Source organism: Solea solea, chromosome 14 (genome assembly GCF_958295425.1).
Source record: "Solea solea chromosome 14, fSolSol10.1, whole genome shotgun sequence".
In the NCBI taxonomy this organism is placed as follows: domain Eukaryota; kingdom Metazoa; phylum Chordata; class Actinopteri; order Pleuronectiformes; family Soleidae; genus Solea; species Solea solea.
The window spans coordinates 22,149,838-22,168,767 of NC_081147.1; the positions used below are offsets into that span (position 1 = coordinate 22,149,838).

The window sequence follows — 18,930 nt, forward strand, 5'->3', positions numbered from 1 at the left end:
TGGCGGCATCATCGCCTCAGCTCACTTGGAACCTCGCCAGAGCAGGTACCTTAAAAAAAGTACAAGGTACTATGCTAGAGGACACACGCCAATAGTGACTGATGCGGTTTTAAACACAAAAAACACTTTTTGCTCAGTCACCGTAACATTATTTTCTACCTTCCTCGTGTGTTATAGGTGATTTCCCTCAGAATCCTGTATATACTGTATAGTAATCCATTTCAACATCAACACAAACTGCAAACTCCTCAATCCAAAAAGGTTTATTTCTAAATCGGAGAGTGTGACGACAATAAGACGGTGGAGGAGGTAGTGATGCGGTATGGAGGGCAAAAGCTGCTGCTGTTGTTTTTGAGTTTATTAAAAACCCAGAGAGTGTATCCTCTCATGGTTCTGCTAATGTTGAAATGAAATGTATCGAGCCTTGTTTCCTTCAGAAGACACAAACAATTACAGATGAAATGAAATGATAATTTTGGTCACATTCAGCTTTAAGTCCGTGTTTCTCGTGTCTGATATTGATCTGCTTCATTTATGAACTTTGACCTTTTGTGTTTCATGGCACATCAAACCATTAGTATTGTCAGTGAGAGTTACTACATAGAGGAGTGTCATTTAAAATATGTGATGTGAAAAACACTGAGATAATGGAATTGGTGTCATGCACCAGTATTGAATTTGACCTTCGTCTGACACATTCAAATCTATTTCCTTATGGGTTACATATTTCATGAGCTACATGAGGTTTTCTTCTTTCTTTCTTTTTTTTAAAATCTTCGGGTGATAATTGGAGTGACAGAATTTAATGGGAGTGAACCTTCGGCTTGATAAATCGCATCATGGGTCATCAGCGATGAGGGCTGACTCTAAACCATGTTTGTTTTTTCCACAACGCTGCACAGTGAAAATGAAAATGCATTAATCAATGAGTGATGCGTCTGGTGTGAGTTCAGCAGATCATATTCCGTGCGTTGGGATTCTTCACAGTAACCTGTGTCTCCGGCTCAGTTCCTTCCTGTGGCGTTAGTGTTTGTGAGTGTTCCTGCTCAGGCTGATTTTATTGTGCTTGTTATGCTATAACCTCACGTCTCACAGCCTTCCACTGCCACTTCCATTTTTGCATTGTGCTTAGTCACATGATGAGATCATACTGTGGCGATAGCAGGTACTGTTTACTTCCTGGAAACACCTTCTCTTGTGTTTGGATTCTATTTTTCTTCTGTGGAGGAGATGGAACATTCAGTGGACCATGTTAACCCCTACATCAACTTCAGAATGTGGTCAAGCAAACCAGCTGATTAGGTGAAGCCTATCGGTGGTCCAATGCCCGTACGATGATTACACGTTAAAAATAATTTCTTTACCTTTTATTATGTTATTATGAGAACAGGTTTTTGTCCACTGATTTAAAATGACATAAGTATTTGTACTTGTAAAAAACAAAAATCTGGCAGCGGTCTGTCAGACACCTGTGATCCCTGACCGGTGAGCCTAACTTTTCATATTACATCAATGCCTTAGACTTTAATCTTCCCTGATGTATATCCGTGAAGCCTATCCGCACCGGCCTGAACTCACACTCAGGGAAGGATGGCATTTAAATGAACACAATAACAATAACACTGTATTTGTGCTTCAATGTACTATAAGACAATGTATATGGGAAATGACAAAAAAAGGCAACCCTTGAAATTGTGGCTAAAACTTGCTTTGCAAAATTTGTTGTCTTTTTAAATTCAATATACCGAACAATTAAAGATTCAGAACAAACTCACACTGGTTTGTGTGTAGTTAGGATGACACACTACGCTGTCCAATGACAGCTTTAAGCAACTTTATTTGTCGCCAAGGAAAGTTAGACAGTGGCATTTACAGCTGGTGAGATTATGTGGATCTTTATTATCATTATACAACCAAAATTGTGAGGTCAGATGTGGAGGGCACATGTTCCGATGCTAACCACTACGCCAGAGAGCATGTGTTGATTAAAAGAAAAGATCAAACGATGCTGACGCATTACTGTAATGGTCTGAGAACTTTTATTTGCAGCACCTCTAGTCCTGCTCAGAATTCAGTGGCATGTTCCCCTGAACAGAAAATGCTGAATCATTCATAACTGTCTGATTTCTGCACCAGTGGAGGCAACACAACTGTTCACTTACCTCCCTGGCACAAAAACGCAAAAGCCTCCTATAGCAAGGTTCACATGAGAAATAAAAGGGTATTACGTTCACAAACACATATTAAAGCGGCACCGCTTTTTTAAGTACAAGAACTTGTCTCTGCAGATGAAGATGACCATGGAGTGGACTTTTCCATGAACGGCCACTGTAGCATCAGCAATAACAAATAATGTAATGTTTGACAAAGGGCAACAGGATGATTATTTTTTTCCAAATCCCCTCTGGATGATGCTGCTGGGCTTTTCACAGTCGCTGCTTTTGTCTGAGATGTCTGAGCCAAATGTTGCTCTATAGTCTCTCCATCACCTCACTATTCCAGTATTGATCAGAAATAATGTTCCTCTCTCAGATGCTCGAGGTGAGTGATGTTAAAGCAGCATACACGCCAGCAGCTCTCCAGCCATTTTCGGAGCTCAGGGTAGACTCAGAGTTTGCCGTTATTCACCGTTTCCAACCATTTTCTGTGTCATTATTTCAAATAAGAGAAAAAACATCTCCCCAGGTACGGCACATACAGTACTTCATGTATTTATCACACACGTCTGCTTCATGTTTTCAGTATAACTCGTTTGAGAAATGGTTTACAGTTTGATAGCAGAGAGCTGGGTTAGTCCACGATGATGGTAGTCTTGACTTCATTTTGGCTTCGCTCGATCGCAATAACAATGTACAAATGTACAAACACCACGGGCCTCAACCTCACTCACCTTGAGTGAGAAGCCCCATGGCAGGAGGAACGGCACCACTGAGACACAAAAATAGAAAAAACAAGAACTGCTGTACATATTTAGAGGGAGGATTAACAGCAACGTGGTCCATTTTCCTCCGAGATGCACAAGTCCTTCCGTTGCGCGTACTGCTTTTGCCCGCGGTCTTCAGGGTCCAGTATTCAGCAGATGAAGCAACAGCAGAAGGTTAAAGGCAGCTTGAAGTATTAGGATGGGAGAAGACGCAGAGTTGGGAAGGCTGCTGGATGGCAGCGTGGACTGGCCCACCAGCAGTTCATTTCCCATGACCTGGAAGGAGAGAGAGAGAGATCACTGTACAACTTCTTTCTTAGATCATTTAGTGCTAAGACTCTGTTCATGTCTATACCGCAATTTTGTATTACTTTACTTTCAGACATGTTATCTTTATGTTTGGGCATCATCTCAGTTTCCTTCCTCGTGTTTATACTATGCACAAAAAACATTTCTTTCTGTAGAATTTGAAAATGAGTGGTTGTACATAGAGCTGCAACTAATGATTATTTTCATAATCGATTCATCTGTCGATTATTCTCTCGATTAATCGTTTGGTCCATAAAATATCAGAAAACCTTAAATGTTGATCGGTGTTTGTCAAACCTGGAAATGATGATGTTCTCAAATGTCTTGTTTTGTCTACAAACCAAAATGATTAACCTTTAAGGATTTCTTTGTTATCCAGAGCAAAGAAATGAAGAAAAAATCACATTTAAGAAGCTTCAACAATCAGAAATCATGTTTTAATCATGAAAAAAGCTTCAAACCGATTAATCAATTATTAAAATAGTTGTCCATTAATTTAGTAATCGATCAATAATCAGCTCTAGTTGTACACCAGTCTTTCCCCTGTTAATCCATCCAGCAAAACTAATAATAATTGTTTGAAACACAGATTCTAAAACATTCCCTACATAGTGAGTGTAATATGTTAAAATGGCTGCACTTTGAACAAACTTTTCTCCAGGAAAATTTTTACTGCTGAATGTGTGAGCTGTGTGCAGCTGGTAAAAGTAAAAATGTGACCCCCGACCAGCACAGAAAATTGCACACCTGTGTTGGTATGATTTGGTCCAGAAAGCTCCTCTCGGTTTCTATGGTTTGTGGTGGAGAAGTGGCACTCCTGTTCTCGCTGCTGCTGTGGCCGGCGCTGGGTACACTGGGTACACTGAGCGTCGGCTGCTGGTCTGATTCACTTCCAAACGTCGTGAGAGAATTCCCTGAAACACGAGACAATGTGTTAGAGCCTCAGCAATACAGCCTTGTGTGTCTGTCTGTCTGTGTGTGTGTGTGTTGTTGTTGTTTTTTTGAGTTCCACTCGTGTTTTTGTCCATCACGGCCAATGCCTGAAGTTCTGAATTTGGAATTCCGCGTAAGAGCGTATGCAAGGCCTAGTTGGGTACGAGCAGCAGAGAGATAAAATAGAAAAGAATCAGTATTCTATTCAAGTATCCAAACTGCACCTGCCTCTCCACATCGACCTCATTAACTCGTAGACCATTTGCTCTGGCCAAACAACTCTGAGACCTCTCTCTGTGTATCTTTTCTAGGCAGGAGGCCCGAGGAAAGACTGGCCAAAGGATCACCTCGCCCCATGGGCCGAGTAAAGACGCTCGTGGTGTGGACAGGTTCAGTCATACGTACAGTCTGTCAGCGGAAGATGTAAGACCACTCGATTGAAGCAGAACATTCATTCCTTCATTCTACAATCCATGTTGTTTCTTTTATGTAGACACTGTAGTTTATTGTATACACCATGATATCACTATTTTCTTAAATCTCACCATTGCACACCCGTTGCATTCATTCCTCCACATTCATTTCAAGACTGTGTGGCTCCATAGCTGCCTTTGGTCCAGGATGAAATACAGTGACTCAAAACTAGTGCATGGTTTATTAAATTTAGTTGTTTTTTTTTGGCAGATTTTAGTGTAGACAGTGAGACAGGATATCTATACACATTTTGAGCCTGCTGGGAAACATCTGTCTCACTCTCCACCTGTCACTTTATTTAATTGTAGAATTAATGCTACAGCATTTTATTATGATCAAATGAGTGTTATATTTTATTTTATTTCATCATGAAAGTACTAGTGTTTTAAAGTTGAATTGAGTGATGGGGGAACCTTGGAAGTCATCCCAGGAAATTAGCTCTTTGCCATAAACGACTTGACCTTGATTAAACAGCAGACACGTAAACAGCAGACACATTGTTTACCCGTCTGTCATATTAAATACCTGCCTGTAAAAACCCAACCCCTTAGCAAAAAAAAAAAAGGTCCTGATTCACAACATTCCCAGGACAGTGCACACAGCACAGTGACACTCACGGAGACAGACGTTGTTGGTGAAGGTTCCCAGGAAATGATCGCAGTCCTGCCTCTGGCTGCCACTGGCTGAGCAGGAGCACCACGGAGCCACGCTGGACGTGGAGTTGTCCACATAGTTGGGAGTTATCGTACTTCCTGCAGAGAGAGAACGCAGCAGCCTTCAATCACCATTAAATATTCATTCTTCCCCCGAGTTATAACACTGTAGTCATGCTTTATTTTCTGAGGCATTAATGGACACTGCACTTCCTGCTCACTGACGTGAAGATATGTAAAGGGATTCAAGTGTCATTGCATAGGTATTGCATATATTATTTTATGATGGACAATATTCTCTAGTTTAATTCAAGTCTTTTTTTTTTTTTTTTTTTCCTCAATACAGTGAAGGTGGTTGTGCTTGGCACATGTTTGTGCTGAGGGCTACCATTTGAGGTTGTGGCAGTGCAGTGCATTAGCAGCTGTCACTCCAGTGAGTGGGAAAGAAGACTGTTATAAAGAAATAATACACCCACACCTTGCATTTTATTGTCTTAGTTTTTTAGGCTTTCGTATTGAAAAAAATGTTTTTACTTGGAAAAATATTTTTAATTTCATCCCAATCTTTATGAATGTTCCCAATATAGCTAAATGTGTATGTATATATATATATATATATATATATATATATATATATATTTCTCCTTCTCTGACTTATACATTCATCCACATACCATCTCTGTCCTTGGCGAGCTCTTTATTTCCTTTAAGTTTTTGTGAAGTTTCTCAGTCCAAGTCTATATTTGTGTGTTTAACTTTGACATGGGCACCTACCTATGAGCCCCGTGTAGGCGAGAAGACAGGCTGCATAATTTCCTTGTTTGCAGCCACTGGCGGACGTTTCTGAGGCTTCGCAGTCGTACTGAAACTGTGCCAGACGAGATCTGTGGAAAAACAGGACATACATTAGCAAGAATCCTGGTAGATCCCCTTAATTCCTTTTTTTTATTAAAAGTTTGATGGATCTTTTTTTTTAAACATTCAGTACACTTTAATAATTTGATCATTTAATTAAGAGTTTGCCCCTCTGACATGAAGACGTATCGTCGGCTGTGGTGGAGACTGAACGCATTGGACTGTAATGTGAAAGTGATAGAAAGAGTAATATATTTCATTCTCCAGACCTGGGATCATTAGTAAAGCCCTCTGAGTGTAATGGGGCTGTGAAAAATAATGGGCATGACCAGAGATAGCAATGAGCGATAACTCTGATCCATCTGGCTCTTTATCTGTGCTAAATATTTAATGTGTTATTCCAACAGGCTCTCTGGGGTGTTCTAACCAATGGGGGTAGAACGCTTTAGGGTAAAACAGCAGGCCATTTTGTTGATTGAATGGTTGTTTATTTGGTTTCAAATGGCCATAATACTGAGTCGTGCTGGCCCAAATACTGTACGTATGGTGCATAAATACAAACTCTATGTCCAAGGAATACTTGAATTAAAGTGGGTATAATGAAGCATTGGCTTTGCTGATTTGGGATATGTGAGTCAAGAGCTGGAACATTAAGCACAGCAAACCTTGGGATTATGAATATATTACAGCAATATGTCAGTGTGTGCATAGGAGGCCGTGGCTAAGTGAGAAATGGTTTTAATAACAATCACAGACGTAGAGAAAGACCGACGTGAAAATGAATGGAAACCAATTATCAGCTCCTAATTCTCTGACCTGCACACGTAGTCAGCTTTGCAGATTCTCATCTGTGTGATGCAGTTGGGTTTTTCCAGGCTTTCGTAAGAGCAGCTGGGTACGATGGTCTGCCTCCGACGCTCTGCACACGCCGTGTCCGTACAGGGGCAGAAGAGCAGCTCGTGTGTGTAATCCGCGGGGACTCGGTCGAAGAACCTGCGCAGAGCCTTGTTGCACTTCGGCCGGTTGCACAGGCCCGACTTGGCAGTGGGTTTGATGCAAGCCGAGACATATTCTGTGCGGAGCTTCTGGCACAAGTCGTCCACGTTGCAAGCCTTGGCTGCGTCTAAGCAGCGATTCACAGTTGTCATGCCAATATCTAAGTCTGTGGATGGAAGTGAGGACAAAGGCCATTTTAAATACCAGTGTAAAAAAGTAATGGAACAAAAACCTTTTTGTGTTTACGTAAAAAAAATTTGCTACCTTTTACATATTTACTGTGCCGAGATGTAATCTCATCTCGTCAAAGTTTTTAAAGTTCAGATTGGCGCTTTGGAATGAAAGTTCAACTCAAAGGTGAACGTGTCTGTAAATAAACAACAAAGGCTCATTTCCTTAGAACCAGAAAATCAATGCACTCTGGTCTCTGTTCCGGCATTTTGGAAACAGCACCAATGCAAGTTACTCCACAAATGTTCCTGCTTTAAACATTTTTAAAAAAGTCTCTAATTAAAATCATGGATTGCCTTTTACAGGATATCTACTGTACACTTCACTGTTGCATCCCTCCATTTGTCCATCTGTCTATGCTACTGTAAGCAGTCAATCAAATGCAAGTATCCATTTGCTTTTGTAAAATAAGATTATGATTTAAGGAGGGTTTAATGTGGCAGTGGTCTAAATGTGCGTTGCTCTGCCTTTTATTACCTCTCATTGATCCTTTGGACCATTGGAGATGGCAAATCATGCCGCAGCTGAGTCTTTTTTTTGGGCTATTGATAGAATTGTCCACTTACATTACTGACAAGTTGTGCTATTGAGTGAGCGATGCAGAGTGGAACAGTTTTGACGTAGATGGAGGGAGTGTAGGTGATTTAAATAGGATCCAGGAAATTGATCAAATATTTAATATCAAATCATCAGAAGAGTCGGATGATGTGAAGACGCGTGTAACAAGAGCTTGTGGCAGTCTCGCTGTATGCAACCAAAACAATACTAACTCCCTCCTTTCTTGTCTGCACCACTGAATGGAGCTCAATTCAATTTATGAATGGCCACCTGTGCTGTGTAAGTGACGCCTGGCACTTTGTGTGAATGTCATTGAATGTTACCTGTGAAATGAGCATGCCACTGAGCTTTTTATTTTTCCCCCACATGGTTTTCATAAGTTTGTGGGTTGGGTTACATTCATATACTCTAGCGCACATGTGGCCTTAACCCTGAGAGAGGCTCTAAAAAAAAATGTAATGTAAAAAGTATAGGCCAGTAAAGTTTATGTCTTGCAAGAGATTTGTTAAAAACCATTATTATTATTACAAGACGGGTTCAGTTTTAAGCTATACTAGTCAATAAATCAAGATTTCTGAATGGGTTGATATGAGGACAGGATAATTTAATCTTGAAGCCTTTTTTTTTTTTTAATGATTGTAAATTGTTAGACTGGCAGGCAAAACAAGGGGAACAGATGATGTGAAATGTCAGTGATTAGTGGTTCTTTATTGATGAATTGAGGAATTTAATTTGTAACAATCATCATTTCATAATGGATTAATCTGTCAATTATTTTCTCAATTCATTTAGTATTTGATTGGTCGATAAAATGTCAGAAAATGTTGGAAAATGTTGATTGGTGTATTCAAACCTCAAAATCTTTCGGTTTTAATGATTCCATTGTCAAATGGAGCAATGAACCCAGAACATATGCTTTTAATCATTTCAAAACTTTTAAAACCAAATAATCAATGATCAGAATAGTTGATGATTCATTTAGTAATTGATTCATAATTCATTAATTGTTGCAGCCCTAGCTTGTTTCAATAAATTCATTGAGGCTGCTTGATAACAGGAGCCTCAGGCTGTGAGAAACAAAGCCAAATATGAGATATTCTATCATTTTTAGGCAAAAGCATAAAAGAAAAATGACACCATTAGTATTCACTGGCATTCACAGATTATGTTACTTCAGCTGAATGTGGGATATAAAGTTTTGCTCTCCAACAACTGAAAGACAAAGAGGCCATTTTGGAGTTGGGGATTGTGTTTAGATGAATACGGAATACGTGTTTAAATGTGTCTCAGAAACAACAAAGACTTAGATTTGCCTCGGGGGGGAAATACTGATCCCAGGGAAGATTCAGTTGAATCATGTATTCTAGCTTCAGGGTTCAGTGGTATAAAAAAAAAAAAGGTGAAAGATAATGAATGTTATTTGGAACTTGCCAGCTGTAATAGAGGCCAAGCGGACATAGTCATAATCCCTCTGCACGGTCTCGTAGGGATAAGGCTCCACCAGGTTTAGTCCTGAAAGAATCACACACAGACATATAGAAACAGTGACTTGAACATCTTAATTAATCTTAATTTTAATTAAACTGAGTAAAAACACAAATGCTTTCACTTGGCTGAAGCTGAACCACGTCGTAAATTACGCACATCTAGAAGTTTGCCAATCATTAATTTTTTTAATGATAATTAAATTATTTTTAATCATGAACAGCTCATATTTTAACACATTTATGGGAATGTATAGACAATCACGTATTGTAGCTGTTCAGAAAGCTGCTATGAAGTCACCACTGACCGTGTATGAAAGCCTGATGCAGACTCCAGTAGATGCTGAGGCAGTTTTTCTCCTTCTTCATGCCTCGTTTACACTGGCAGCCATGTAAAGGGCTCGACATAAGGGCAGACACTGCGTTGGCACACTGGCTCTTGGCACTGGGACCCAACTTCATGTTGCCATTGCCTGCCACACACTGACGCAGCGTCCGCAGGCGTGGGCTGCACGTCTCGTCACTCGAGCACAAATCTCCAGCCATCATGCAGTCTCTGCTGGCCAGCATCACCTCCAACATAGCTGTGAGAGCAGACATCAGAGCACAACATGGGGGCAGAAAGAAATGAGAGCGTGCGGAAGGATATTAAATTACACGGAGGCTCCACAGAAATCGCACCATGACTAACGGAGGATTGATCATGTGGAAAATGAAAATAAGGAGCTCAATGAAGCTCTACTCAAGTTAAGGGATAATCATCAGAGGACTGACCATCTGAAAAATTAAATTAAGGGGCTACATTGGTAGAAAGTGTGTGCTGACCCAAACTTGACCAAAAAATTTCAAAATTCAGAAGTAGGAATCACGGGCTGACCATTACAGGATTGAACATTTGAAATTATCTGCTGAAATTATAGGATAGCCGACGGAGAATGAATATCAGCAAATTGACATGCATTTGCTCATTAAAGGTGGAAATCAAAGGCTGATCCAGTGACGACTGACTGTGACAAATGAAACACGGGCGCTTCATTAAACTCGGAGGAAATCACTGGGCTGACAAACACTTGAATGACTATCTGCGATCAAAACCTCAAGACTCGCCGCATGTGTACGTCTGCCGATGTTAGAGAATCTGACTTCAGACAGTAACAGATCCCAATTAGTGATGCGCATCTCAAGCAAAAATGACAGCATTCATGTTTTTTTAGCTGAAGAGAAGGCCTTCATGGTGCTGTTGGAACATTTGTTGTCAGACAGCACATTATGGATATGATTTGTAATATTCACAACACTTTTAAGACGTTCAATTACCAAGTATACATACCAACATGCCAATATCTTAAATGTGTGCGATTAAATACATGTACTGTAATAGCCTACCACTGGCTCACTCATTGTCTTCCTTATAGTTTCACTTTGTGCGTCTTTCATTAAATCAGTCTCCCCGTTAGCAGCCAGTACAAATCAACAAGTATTATAATGCACATGGAGTCGGCCAATTAATTAATGTTGATGCTGGGGAGTGTTTCAGCCTCCTCTGGCGTCTTTACCAGAGCAAAGCTTACTGATGCATGAGCTCCACAACAATGTCAGCACAGATCAAAGTGTTTTGGACTGAAGTAAAACTAAATGTAGAAGGGACTTGGTTTGTGTTTGCCTTTCTATTGGACAATGACATATAATCATGAAGTGTTGCGGTTGCAGTAGATGCTGCATTATTCATAAGAATATTAATTCAGATGATGCGTCACAAGTAATAAGTTTCATGTGTTTCATGAATATGAGCGTGTGAACAAAGTAGAGGAAAGAGTTATTGCATTCAGTAATTAGAAAGTGTCTCTTCCTTTCAGTTAATTTGAACTTTATCACCAAAATGTTTCCCCTGAGTTGAGAAATATCTCCACTCTTTTTTTTTTTTTTTGTTGCGTGTCCACCAGTGACACTTGCTCTGAGCCTTGGTCCGAGGCTTGAAACTGCAACACTAATTCTGCACTTATTTTTTGAATGCAACATTCAAAAAATAAAAATAAAAAGGCTTTCAGACTTTGCTCCATAATTACAACACGTATAATGCAAAGAGAGGAATTGGCATTTGCTTTACATGCACTTTAATACAGCAGAATTATACAGATGCCAATCCACGCTCTGCTCTCACAGGCAAACCTTGACTTCAATTTGATGCTTTGTGTTAAACCACATGACTCTGAGCCTATTCAGCGAGTCAAGGAACCTGAATAATACGTGCACGACAAGTATTGAATACCGTGAGAACATTATCAAGTCAAATTACCTTATTTATTAATCTGTTGCTGTGATGGCAATGCAATGCTGTGTCCATGGAATGGGATTCACTTAACAGCTGAGATTGCATTTGTATCGCTGGGTTTGGATGGCAGGGAATTAACTTTAAACATGAGGAATCCAGTAGAAAAAGGGTAGTTACTGTATATTAAAGCAGCACTATGAGGGTCAATTAAAAATATTTAGGAGTCATGTTAGTGATGGGACAATATGCAAAAAAAAATGTCTCATAATCTCATAAATCCACACAAAATATTGCAACATTTCACTGTATCGATTTTTCCCTCACCCCTGCTAAAAACAATATGTAAGTGCTGACAGAAGGCTGCAAAATTATATTAAAACAATTTTTTTTCAGTCGTCACAATAATATCATTAATTGCAATTATTTTGGTCAGGATAATTGTGAAATAAACTTTTAAAATTGTCCTTAGGATTTTGTGATTATGGCTCTTTTGCAGACGATTGACACATAAAGGCTGTTAACATCAGATCTAGAGCTGAAAGAATTTCCCTAATTGATTATTAATTGATAATCAGCTATTTTGATAATTGATTAATCGGTTTGACGCTCTTTTCATTATTAAAACAAGATTTCTGATGGTTTTAGCTTCTTTAAATATTCTTCATTTCTTTGCTCCATATAACAAAGAAGTCATTAAAACTGAATCCTTTTGGTTTGTGGACAAAACAAGACATTCGAGAACCTCATTATTTCCAGGTTTGACGAATACCAATGAGCATTTTTTTTTTTAAAGCTTTCTGACATTTTATGGACCAAAAAATTACTCGATTCACCAAGAAAATAATCGTTAGTGGCAGATCTGAGATCCGTTGATTTCCACGTTTACAATCACAAAAGTGAAAAAATTGCCAGAGATGAGAAATAATTTTAACTAGGTAGTGAGCTGATTTTTTTTAGTATATGCAGAAGTAGGAGCTTCTATAATTTAAGTGAAAAAACGTCATCATTTTTATAAGCTGCATAAAATACAGAACTCTGCTGGGGTTAACTGCAGTCGTTTGGTCTTGTGTGCACTCGTCTGTGTTTTTAAGTAATCCAGACTCAAATTAATGAAAAACAATGAACTCCACCTTTCATTGTTTAGTTTTACATAACCAGCATTTATTGTTTTGTTTCCACGCCTTATGTAATTGGCGCAGGTCTTACAACATAGTGCTTTTGTTGCAAATTCATGCAATGTTGTTTTTGTAATGTCTCTTACCCAAATGTACTTGAGAACTCCCAGCCATTGTTTCGCTCTCCAAAGCACACACTCAAAGAAAGGATTTAAGTGTTAAAACAACATATTTTCCACTCTGTCAAGACTCGCTTTTGACATCTGCAGTCAAAGCTGAACTCAAATCCTTGTAGGTGAGTTTCACATCCTCACATCCTCACTCACTCAGGAACTGTCAGATAAATGCATCCAAGACAGACATGGCTCTGGCCAATATCAATGTTCTGGAAGGCCAGATGGTCAGTTTAGAATTTAAGGCAGCGATCCCAGGCCCTTCCCTCTGTGGCTGTGTGTGTGTCAGGTTGTGCTGCCTGGGCAGATGCTAGAGCAGACATCATACATCACGAATGCAAATGAGCTGCTTGATTTGACATTTCCAATAAGCCCGTCGCAATGTACCAGTGGGTTTAGCCAATTAACCATGTCAGTAATCAATGCTAAGTTAAGTCCTTAGTTTTTTCTGTCACATAAATCACGGGCAGATTAGCTGATCAGTTACCCTTACGCACCGACTTAATGGTCCACTTCAGAGGAGATAAAATGGAAAATGAAACTTAATGAAGTCAGCTGGAATGCTAGCCTCACTCATATATGAATAGAAAGCAATGAGACTATGCAGGTGGGGGGAGTTAGGTAATGTATTAATGCATTTAACGAGTATCACCTTTGTTTTCTAGCTCTTAAATTTGGTAATTCATCCCGGGTAGTTGAGTTAAAGCAAGCAGCTTTTCTACAAAGCCAGCAGCCTCCAAACTAGTAACGGCAGTCTTAAGCCCTATTCGGACAGGATTAGTTTTACATGGGAAGGTAGAGTAATGTCATTTTACCACAGGACATTGTAATATTAATGGCCAGTTTGCGCGGGATAAGAAATCTCAGTAAAACGACTACAATTGGGAGGGGAAAATCGGGGTTAATCGCTCCGTCTGTCCCACGAGCCCTTTACTGGGCCCAGTTGCGGAGCCGCCGCTATGACCAGCTTCATGCGCTCCCATGGCGGGTGACCTTACCCCCTCAGACAAGGCACATGTTCTGTCATCCCACCCAGTAACCCGGGGCACCGACAAGGGCCCCCAACGAGGGAGATGATCCCTGACCCGACACCGAGTGGCGCGCGATTACGCTGCTTCTTGTTATCACAATCCATCTCCTCGATCCATGGAAATCTATTTGTAAACACGAGATGATGGCATATTCTACGCACATATAAACTGCTTGTTTATTCACACGGGATTCGTATTACCTGGGGTAATTTTTATGGACTTTTGTACCCCCAGACAAAAGTCGCCGTAATCTTTACTGACATCGTCCAGTAATGACTACTGACGTGGCACATTCAGATGGGACTAAAATCACGGAGAAACTCTGGTAATAATTACTCTACCCCACCTCCTCATGTAAACATAATCCCGTCCATAGAGCTTAACAGAGTTTTAGGAAACATGAGACAAGCCATTTTAGCATAATGGCCAAATCGGCACACCTTGTCTGTTTTTGGCTGCTACTTCTGAATAACTTATTCAGATGCCCAGATGTTGACTTCATTTATTATATCTCAAAAACCTTCATTTTTCATGTGTACAAGATGTATCCAAGAAATGTCGTTTTTATTTTTTATTTTCAAGATTAGATACGCACTTATTTTCTTTCTCTTAAACTTTATATGGTTTTTTTTCTATAGTTCATATTATATTATATTATAATGTATTAATTGATAATCTATCTATCTTTTTTAAAATAAAGATAATATCATGGTATATTTGCTGGAGTATTTGCATACATTCATCAAAAGTCATTAAGCAGTGGCTCACTTTAATTTGCATTGAGTCCAAGCAATTGACCTATGAGAGAAAAGTAAGAGTAAGAGTAAGAGTTTTTGCAATAACAAGAGCAAACCGTGTGACAGGCATAAGTAGATGCAAGCTGTTTTATCAGTGCATGAATGAATCATCTTCGTAAGGATGCAGCCCGTATGTTTTGTGCTGCTTTGTGCTGTTGTCTGACCCATCCAACGTTGTTTGCTTTTATGGCACAACATTTGCAATTTTAGACATCAAAGCAGAGTGTATCAAGTGTGGCAAAGTGAGACGGCAAAGGATGCATACAACAAATAGTGCATGAAAAGCAGAGCAATTTAGCTTCACAATTTTGACAAGAGAAGCTTTGATACTTTCAACAGTACATACCCTATATGTGGTAGACACAACATTCTCTACGCTTCTCTTGCAAAAAAAAAAATACTTTCCTCCATTCAGTTCAGATGAACCTTTCCAAAAACTGCCTCAAAGTGTTTACCAGATCTTCTGACAGAAAGAGCAGAAAACAATCTCAGGACAAAACTCCTGGTACATTAAAAAATTTTGTTGGCAACAAATGAATAGGCAGCAGACAAAAACAGTATTGATGTTGTGGTTAAATAGAAACGTCCATCATCAGCCATTGCTTGAAGGATCTGACGTGACAATGTGAAGATTTCTCCCTTCTGTGCAGTATGGACGGCAGTTCAATCACACGAACACAATACCCCACAATCCTATATATAACCTTTTTGGTAACGTATGCTGGACTTCATTTGCCAGTTTTATATTCCATCATGACATGAGCTATAGGCTTCATCATATTGAATAATAATGGGTTTCACACAGCGCAGTTGAACACAATCGTAATGGAGTGCATTTCAAATCAGATTTTGAGACAAAAATAGGAAAATGGTAAAGAAAAGAATAAAGTAAAGTACAGACTCTGTTCAACAGATGATGGACCAGGACGGAGCTGTAGAGTATATAACAAACTGCACAATTAATATTAGTAAGTTTATATGCCTGACAGGCGAAAACAACAAAAAGAAAGGTTACAATCGACACTAACGAAGACAAAAATACCCAAGCCTTCAAAATCAACACTGCATGCGCACAAATGCGATACATCTAATACAACAAGACACTATATAAACATATCTTACTGAGCGCACAAAGAGATATAGCACTAAAATCCTTGTGCTCCTCAAGTGACGTCCCGCGTCCCGTAAAAACAGCTATTTCGCCTGACTAGAAACCATTTCATTCTCTGATAACGATCACCACCCATTACCACCGCTATCGTCTTTATCGATGCTTCCCTCAGAGGAGCGTTGGCCAGAAAGGAGACGGTCCCGCGCCGCCTGTGGGAAAGCCAAGTCTAGCAACTCCTTTTCCTATATCTCCAAATGTAGACACAATCAATTTATAAAGCCATTTAAGGGCATTAGATGTGTTGCCAGGCACTCAGCCCCTGAATGCAAGCATTAATGTTTGTTTTTCTCTGAATGCACTGTAATGAATTGGTAATAAACCAAGTGTCGCAGCCTTCTCTCCTTCAGCCACTACTTCTTAATTATGCTGCATAGCGAATGTCTCACCCCCAAGTAAGTAACCCCAGGTACTTACTTCAACAAATATTTGTATTATTAATTACTATCTGGAGGCAGTGGCACAATCTTGAAAAACATTTCCACATGCCCATTTATGTTGCACCCAAAGTTTTGAATTTTATTTTACTAATGCAGTTTTAAAAAGAAAAAAGATTGATCCCGATATGCGCCGAGCAGCCGTATAACAGCAGTGAGTTGTCTACAAAAGATTAAATCAGTGTGCGTCAAAGAGAATGGTTGTTGTTTGTTACTCAAATCCCCATTTCAGGTGAGCACCTGTGTTTACTGCATGATGTTTGGACTGACTGACACTGTGTGGTTGTTTCTTTGGAGTAAACCCTGTCTGTCTGTCTGAGTATCTGTACAGTATGTGTGTTTTGCTGTCTTTTTAAAAGCCAGTTAGCGCACAAGTCCAGAATTAGACCATGAAGTGGGAGGTTAAAGAGTTGGGGATTTAAAAGAACATTTCTCATTTGAATCGACCTCTGCCGGCAATTGATTTGACAGGAAAGTGTATTCAGTAAAAGTCACACAAGGTCATATCAGTGCAAGAATGACGTGCTGTATTGCCACAGGGCACAAAAGAAGATAGTGAAGATAATTTCTCTTAACAAAATCTCTATGTGCGACAGCCCTCGCTGTGCAGTAAACCAGATCAGAGCCTTTAAAGGCTTCCCAATTATGGCTGGATAGGAGCAAAACTGAAGATTTTGAGGTTCAACAGGAAGCGTGCTGATATTTAGTAGCTAAAATATTCACCTGAGTGTGGCAGCATGCTAATATTTGCTCTGTGAGTTTTGGCTGGTTTATGGGAATGTGAATGTCTTTGGCTGGTATTCTGTTACAAAAGCAGAAACAAGTGATTAAATTCAAAAACTGAACAAATGGTTTTATGTGGGATTCCGGTTCATCCTCGGGGTTGGATACTGTGAATGTTTGTGCCAAACCAGCTTCATGGTCAGCATTTTTTTTTAGTTTGATTTAATCCTTTTATCTCAGTGATGCGAAAATGTTACGAAAAAAATGTTTGCCGTCAACCAACAGAGATTTTCAAAACAGAAGAAAGAGATCAAAAATAGCTGATCGTCAAATTCTCACATCTGAAAAACTGGAACAGAATAGTTTGTGCTTGGAAAAAAAAATTAATTAAGTGTTTATGAAGCATAAACAAATTTGAATTCCCTAGTTCTTAATCCAACCATGTAGTCGCTGCGATATTTCAGCCTGGATCAAATCTACAGATAGATAGATCGATAGATCGATAGATCGCTAAAATGATAGCTTACCTGAGATTACACACATATAGTCACACATATTTAAATTAGGTATGTAAAGTCTTTCTGAAGTTCCTGTGGCCAATACTGAAGCACTGGCAGGCTGAAACGTGTACCGCAAGAACAACCACTCACCTGCTGACATCAACAAGCCCACAGCCTGTTCTCTTCCCACTGAGCCATACAGTAAGAAAGACCAAAGGACAAAGACTCTGTTGAAATGGGCTCACTCCACTGGCAATCTATAATTAATGGCATACAATTTGCTACCTGGAACAGTGATCAGATACTGGCAAAGTCATTTTGTGGGGGCTAACGGGTATCAGATCTCAACGTTGGCAGGAAACGGTCACACCCCCCCCCCCCCCCCCCCCCCCAAAACCCCCCACTGAAGAAAATACACAACGACACGAAGAGACAGTAGAAAAACACAGACACAGATGGCAAGCAGCAACAATTAAGACAATCTCTGGATAGTTACGTTACGAGTGGATTACAAACTTCACACAGGCCTAACACCCAAGGCTACATATATGTACATAAGCCAGCGGAAATAAAAAAGACATGTCCATATTTGTCTATATTGTACTTTTATTTTCAAGGGAAACTAGATCAGACATTCTACTGAATGAAATAATCTCACATTTTATCATGATAATTGTTGATTTCAATGTTTTTATGTATGTACGGGCAGCCCAGTTCATAGGGATAAAAAGTAGTGGCTAAGATATTTTTTTATATATTTAGTAAGTGTAGACCTGAGGAGGCCAGCTCAATACATTCTAAAATGTATATATGGAAGGAGGCGATGCAACTTGTTACAGTAAACAAGAAAGGAAATAATAAAGGTTTTCCCTTTTGATATGCAGAACAGCTTATATGAGACAGATGCAGGAAAGTGAAATTCTATTCCTTTTCCCAGATGTGAGTAAAATAAAGGCTGTGCAAGGCTTTTGAAATGAAGTTATGCATTTAGGTATGCGTGCCAATTTGTACAGCTGTGTGAAGGCACGCCAACTTTCAGTTTCAGTGTCACACAACAAAAGCTGCTGTATCTTCAGCGCGTTGACTTTTGGTATGTAATACTTGCAATTAACTTGATGCACTTTGTTTGCAGAGGGACAAGCAAAGGATGTGAAAGAGTGAAAGTGTGGCCTGTCAGCCACACTAAACAGTACTGCTGCCAGCCACCACGGTATACAAATGATAGGTCTTCTTCTCAAACATAGGGTGTGGAACGCTGATCCCCATTCATTAAAAATGGTTGTGTGACAGGACCACTG

At 39.6% G+C, this 18,930-nt stretch overlaps 1 protein-coding gene across 1 annotated transcript in view; it reads right to left on the minus strand.

Moving 5' to 3' along the window:
* Positions 1-2,020: 2,020 nt before the first annotated feature.
* The window catches only part of gfra4b (GDNF family receptor alpha 4b), a 31,864-nt gene continuing 14,954 nt past the window's right edge, over positions 2,021-18,930 (minus strand). Inside the window, exons 2-8 of the mRNA XM_058648917.1 lie at positions 9,725-10,000; positions 9,364-9,444; positions 6,964-7,309; positions 6,067-6,176; positions 5,257-5,391; positions 3,980-4,146; positions 2,021-3,199 (exon numbers count right to left, since the gene is read on the minus strand). Of these exons, the coding sequence (XP_058504900.1) occupies positions 3,059-3,199; positions 3,980-4,146; positions 5,257-5,391; positions 6,067-6,176; positions 6,964-7,309; positions 9,364-9,444; positions 9,725-10,000 (1,256 nt within the window). The 3' untranslated portion in view covers positions 2,021-3,058. The remainder of the gene's footprint in view (positions 3,200-3,979; positions 4,147-5,256; positions 5,392-6,066; positions 6,177-6,963; positions 7,310-9,363; positions 9,445-9,724; positions 10,001-18,930) is intronic.